The sequence below is a fragment of the Rhagoletis pomonella genome, unplaced genomic scaffold, assembly GCF_013731165.1.
Source record: "Rhagoletis pomonella isolate Grant_MI unplaced genomic scaffold, Rhpom_1.0 Rhpom_scaffold_09630, whole genome shotgun sequence".
Classification (NCBI taxonomy): domain Eukaryota; kingdom Metazoa; phylum Arthropoda; class Insecta; order Diptera; family Tephritidae; genus Rhagoletis; species Rhagoletis pomonella.
Genome location: NW_023468159.1, coordinates 1 through 6,044, shown reverse-complemented (window position 1 = coordinate 6,044; position 6,044 = coordinate 1). Strand labels below are relative to the sequence as shown.

At 47.0% G+C, this 6,044-nt stretch overlaps 1 protein-coding gene across 1 annotated transcript; it reads right to left on the bottom strand.

Moving 5' to 3' along the window:
- Positions 1 to 587: 587 nt before the first annotated feature.
- Positions 588 to 5,210, bottom strand: LOC118756289 (the record flags this gene model as incomplete). The annotated part of the gene is made up of 2 exons (XM_036491058.1): positions 1,481 to 5,210; positions 588 to 1,219 (listed from the first exon to the last, which is right to left on the bottom strand). Coding segments are annotated over exons 1-2 (4,362 nt in total), but the record flags the coding sequence as incomplete, so codon positions are not given.
- Positions 5,211 to 6,044: the final 834 nt, after the last annotated feature.

Genomic DNA, 6,044 nt, shown 5'->3' with positions numbered 1-6,044 from the left:
TCATCAGTGGGTTCGCAACATCTCAAGGCGGCTAGCCTTCGAATAGGTCGTCGAAGGATTCCATGGGATGTGCGGACGTTAGCGCTTCGAACTCTGCCATCACTTCCTTTGAAGACTTCTGTGACCCTTCCTTTTTCCCAACGGATCCGCGGTGCTGAAGGATCACATACTATGACAACCGCTCCCGGTTTGAGTGCTGCTACCTCCTCTCTCCACTTAGGGCGACAGAGCAGACGTGGCAAGTACTCCAGCGTCCATCTCTTCCAAGCACGATCTTTTAAATTTTGGGATATCTTCCATTGCTTCCTGAGACAAAGACGTTCTTCTTCGGGGTGTGGCGTTTGGGTGGAGTTTAGGCAGCCAACCAAAAAATGGTTAGGCGTAAGAGGCTCCGCCTCTCCTGGCAACAAAGGAATATCGGTTAATGGTCGGCTGTTGATTATGTTCTCGATCTCAATGAGAACGCTCTGAAAAGTGCCTATCCTCGGCGCCTCTTCCTTCAAAACTCGATGTAGAAGTCGCTTGGTGCATTGAATCAGACGCTCCCAACAGCCTCCGCTACTTGGGTCAGCTGGACAGTTAAATACCCATTCAATCTTGCGTCTGGACATTTCGCGTTCGATAGCGTCGAAATCGAATAATCTTTCACTCTGGTTCATCTCCTTTTGGGCGCCAACAAAATTCGTACCATTATCGCTACGGATACGTATGGGTACGCCCCGACGATTAACAAAGTTGCGAAGGCACAGTATAAACGCATCGGTTGAGAGGTTTTCCGCCAACTCAAGATGAACTGCTCTGGTTGTCAGGCAGGTGAACAGCGCAATCCACCGTTTTTCCCTTCTGCGACCGATAGCGACGTTAAATGGGCCACAATAGTCCACTCCGCAGTAGGAAAATGGTCGAACATAAGGTGTAAGTCGATCTTTTGGCAATTGACCCATTAATGGGTCGGCTGGTTTAGCTCTCTCATGTATACAAACTGGGCAATGCCTCTTAACGTTCTTCAGTGTACCGCGTATGGCCGTTACCCAATAACGTTGGCGAATCTCGTTCATTACCAAGTTGTCGTTTTGATGGTGTCGCTCTCGATGGTGGTCCGCTACAACTAGTCCAGCGACATAATGGCTTCCTGGCAGGATAATCGGACGGCGGGCGGCGAGTGGTAAGCAATATGCAGCGTCTATTCTCCCATACACCCGCAACAATCCACTATCATCTAAATAGGGAGTGAGGGGATAAAGGCTACATCTCTTTGACAATGGTTCCTTTCTGTGTAAGAGTTCAATTTCTTGCGGGTACACTTCCTTCTGGACTATCCGGCATATCAACTTTTCGGCTACGGTTAATTCATCAAACCCTAGTTCTCCGTCTTTGCAATTCTTCTTTCTGGCGTTGTTGGTAAATCGAAGTACCCAAGCGACGGTTCTCGTCAACCTCAAGAATGATGAAAAATTAGTAAATGTGATAAATGTCTCACCTGTGTTGCAGGCAAGCAAACATCGACTGGTTTCTTCTTTGTTGGCACGTTCGTCTGGCGTTAGGGTGGTTTCTCGTGGCCAACATTCCTCGGCTTGTTGTAGAAAATCTGGTCCTTTAAACCAGCGTGTGTGCTGTGAAAACTCGAGACTCGGCTGAGCGCGTGTTGCGTCGTCTGCCACATTCATGGCAGTAGGCAACCAACGCCACTGATCTATCGTAGTCATGGTGAGGATCTCGGCAATTCTATGAGCGACGTACGTATACGCCCTTGTATGCGAACGTATCCATAAAATAACTGTTTGTGAGTCGCTCCAGAGTAGGGTTTTGTGGATTGTGATGTCGAGGCTTTCTTCGATGAGACTTTTGATTCGGCATCCCATGACGGCTGCCTGCAGTTCCAGGCGGGGAACTGTCGTTGTCTTTAGCGGTGCGCATGCTGCTTTGGCACAAACTAACGCTACTTCTACCGTGTCGCCCTTTTGTACCCTTAGGTACGCTGCTGAGGCATATGCGCTCGTGCTGGCATCCACGAAGATATGTAGTTGAATATCGTCCGCATTTGGTATAAAGCTTGAATAACAGCGATGAATCGACAATGACTTGACCGACTGGAATTTCGACCACCAGGTTATCCATTGCGTAGCCAAATGCGGTGGTAATTCTTCGTCCCACATAATGTTCTCCTTCCATAATGACTGCAGTAGTAGCTTGGCCGAAATGGTGACGTTCGTAAGCAAGCCAAAAGGATCGTAAATTGACATTACGATTCCCAGAAGTTCCCTCTTTGTAGGCGGTCGTTTGCCTTGCAAGATGTCACGAGCTATTTTAAAAAACTTAAAGTGGAACTCGAATTTGTCCGTTATTGTGTTCCAGAACATGCCAAGTATTTTGTCGACGCCTTCTTCTCGCTGCAATTTAACAATGGTTGACGGCAGATTTTCCTTATCATTCAAGCTTGCTTCTAGCGTTTTACAGTTTGACACGAACTTTCGGAGTTTAAATCCGGCTGCTGCGTTAATTTGTACGGCCTCTTTTATCGTCTGTTCAGCTTCTTTGGCATTTGTAAAGCTAATCACAAGATCGTCGACGTACGTCTTGTTTACAACGGCATCAACTCCCTTTGGCATTTGGGAACTGAATTTGACGGCATTAATGTTTTTTACGTACTCCGCACAACACGGAGAGCAGGCTGCACCGAATATCATGGAGGTCATGGTATATACCCGAATTGGCTTACTGGGATCACCATCGCGCCACAAAAATCGTTGCGAGTCTTGGTCTTCAGTTCGGATTCGTACTTGGGAGAACATCTCTTCGATGTCTCCAGCGACGGCGATGACTCCTTGCCGGAATTTGAAGAGTATTGTTAATAAGGATTGCACCTTCTCAGGTCCCTTGAGCAAGGCACTGTTGAGTGACGTGCTAAGTGTGGTTGCGGCTGCATCAAACACGACGCGTAGCTTCTCCGGTTTGTGAGCATTCACTACACCGAAATGTGGCAGGTACCATGTTGTCGGCTTTACAGTATCAGCTTCCTCCACCGACATCTGCCTTGCATAACCCTTGTTGACATATTTATTGATTTCTGTGATGTAGTTCGCGGCGAACTTGTTATCTTTTCTCATCCTTGCTTCAATGTTTAACAAGCGCTTCTTTGCCATGCCATAACTGTCTGGGAACTCGATATCGTCTTTGCGCCATAGCAGGCCAACCTCGTAGCGGCTTCCGATGCATTTCGTTGTTTCCTGTAAAATCTTCTTTGCGCGGCTATCGTCGTCTGACTCCAGAATGGCGTTGACCGGTGATTTGACGGCTACTGCGTCAGCGGCAATGTACTCTTCCACAATCTTATGTAGTTGCAACGAATTCGTTTCCTTAAGTACCATTACTCGTGCTTGTACGTTCGCGCCACTCTGCGTTGGACCGTAAACCACCCAACCCAACTTGGTTTTGGCGGCGATTGGTTGGCTGGGTCCATTGTCGATGACCTCTCTCGAGATGCTGAGGAACGAATTATCCAACCCGAGAAGTAGCTCTGGCTTTACGTTTGTATAGTTTGGTACCGCTAAGTTACTCAAATGACTAAAATTTTCTTTCTCGAAAGATTGAGTTGGCAAATTTAAGTTACGTATGGTTCTAACATTTTTAATTGCAATGTTTGAGTCTGGTCCTCTTATTTCAAATGAGACCTTGCGCGATCTTTCTGTTGACTTGTTTCTGCCGTACCACTGCAACGACAGTAACGACGATTGGCCTTGCAGACCCAGGCTTGTAGCGACTTTCTCGCTTATCAGCGAAATCGACGAACCTTCATCCAGCATTGCGTAAGTTTCCAGCATCCCTCGTGGGCCACACACGGTTACAGGTAGGAACTTAAATAATGTAGACTGGTTTTCCTGACGGCAGTTGTAGACATGCTCTACTTGATTGGTTGTAGTTTCATTCGTAGCATGCAATAACTTGTTGTGTTTTCGTTGACAACCGTTGATACCACACTCGGTTCTGCGTTGACAAGTTAATAAATTGTGTCCACTATCAAGACATCCGAAGCAAAGTTGATGGCGCTTAACTACCGTCCATCTGTCGCTAACGTTGCGCGAAGCGAATTGACGACAACCCGTCAACGTGTGTGCTTGACTGCATTGAGGGCACCGTTTCGGCTGGCGGCGTTCATCATGAATCTCGCTGCTGTGAAGCAGTCGGCGAGTACCACCCCCTGCTATTGCTGCTTGTCGGCTACCTGTGACTGGCTGGTTTGCTTGACGCGTATGCGCAAGCGGATAGGCTCTGTCAGCTACTCTTGGCATTAGAGATATTACTGTGGCTAATTCGCTTAGCCACTCGGAAAAGTTTTCTACGGTTGGATATGATCCAATTTCAGCGACACGCTTACCCCACTCATACTGCTTGGATGGCGGTAGCTTGGTGACCAACTGATCCAACAGCGTAGGGTTCATCAAGTGATGTTCACATCTTGCCGATTTAAGAAACGCAACTACGTTGCGTACTCGCGCTGACAAATCCAAAATCTGGTCTAAACGGCTCTCGGGGATGTTTTGAAACTGTTGTACCCTTTGCAACTGTGCACGCACCAACAAGTCTGGCCGCCCAAAGTTGAACTCAAGTTCCTTTAATATACTGGGAACGTTTTCGGGATAGATAAGTAGCGAGGTGACTGCTTGTTTTGCATCACCCTTAAGCGCTCTTTGCAGGCGTATAAGGTTCTGCCTATTGCTGTAGCCAAACTCTGCGGTTGTGTCCCGGTAGCACGCGATGAATAGTTGCCAGTCTTCTGCGTTTCCTTCAAATATAGGCAAAGGTTGTAGTCTTGTAGCAGCATTTTCCATAAAAACCGGCGGTTGGTTGGGCGGAACCAACGTCGTCGGCGCTGGCGGCGTCACCATCGATGACGGCGAGTGCTGATGCTGGCCGGACACAATCGCTTCTTGGCTGTTGGTTGACTGGTAGGGAATCCGTGGACGTTGGCTATTCCCCACGTAATCCGTTTCAACTCGTTCACGTAGTTGTTGAATGTCGGCTCGTTGAGTACTTGTTTCGTTGCGAAGCTCGTTTATCGATTCGCGCAAAGCTGTGATTGACGCTACAAGAGCGGCCATGTGGTTGGTAGTTCCCTGTGGCTGAAGTGGCGCAGGGGTGCCCAGTGCCTCAACGACAGTTTCGTTTAGCTCCGAATCACTCCCTGCATCTACTCGACGTTGTTCACTCATTTTGGAACGCGTTCGCATTAGCACCACATGTACTTGACCTAGTGTCGCGAATATTCTTGATACCTGCTACCCGCTGTTACGAATCGAAGTTTGCAGATTGGCGGTAAATTTGGCGGAAATACGTACGAATATTCTTGAGGAATTACACACGTTGGTAAAATATCGGCAAATTTATACAATGTAGGTTGGCAGAAAATTGTTGGCAAAATGTTGGCAAGTTTATGTAGTATAGTCCTAGTATAGTAAGATTAGACCTTTGTTAATTGGCGGCAAATAATAAGAATATGTTGGCAAATATTCTCGACGAGCTACACACGTAGATAGGCAGCAAAAATGGCGGGAATATGTATGTAAATTTTCGACGACTTACAATATACAAGAAATCTATGATTCGACCCTTGTACATTGGCGGCAAAAATGGCGGGAAGTACGTGCGAATGTTCTCGATGAATATGCACGCTGGCGAAATGTAGGCAAATTTATGGTGTATAGTCGAAGATTCGACCTTTGTTGATTTTCGGCAACTAGCTAGAATATGTTGGCAAATATTCTCAACGAGTTACAATACGATGGCGAGATGTCGTTCTGCTTTCTGACTGGCCCAACTATACGTAGAATTTGCCCAGTAGATGCTACGAATTTCCAACTTCTCAAAATGTCCTCCAATCTTGCAGTAACTGGCTAGGAATATGTAAATGTGCAGCTTGCACAAAATGGCTGCAACTCCGATTTGCAAGTGCACGACAAAGTTTGTTGCAATATGCAGAGAGAAGACAAGCTTTAGACTTGTTATGGACGTCGTACCGGCTTGCAACAAAAACGCTTATTTATTTT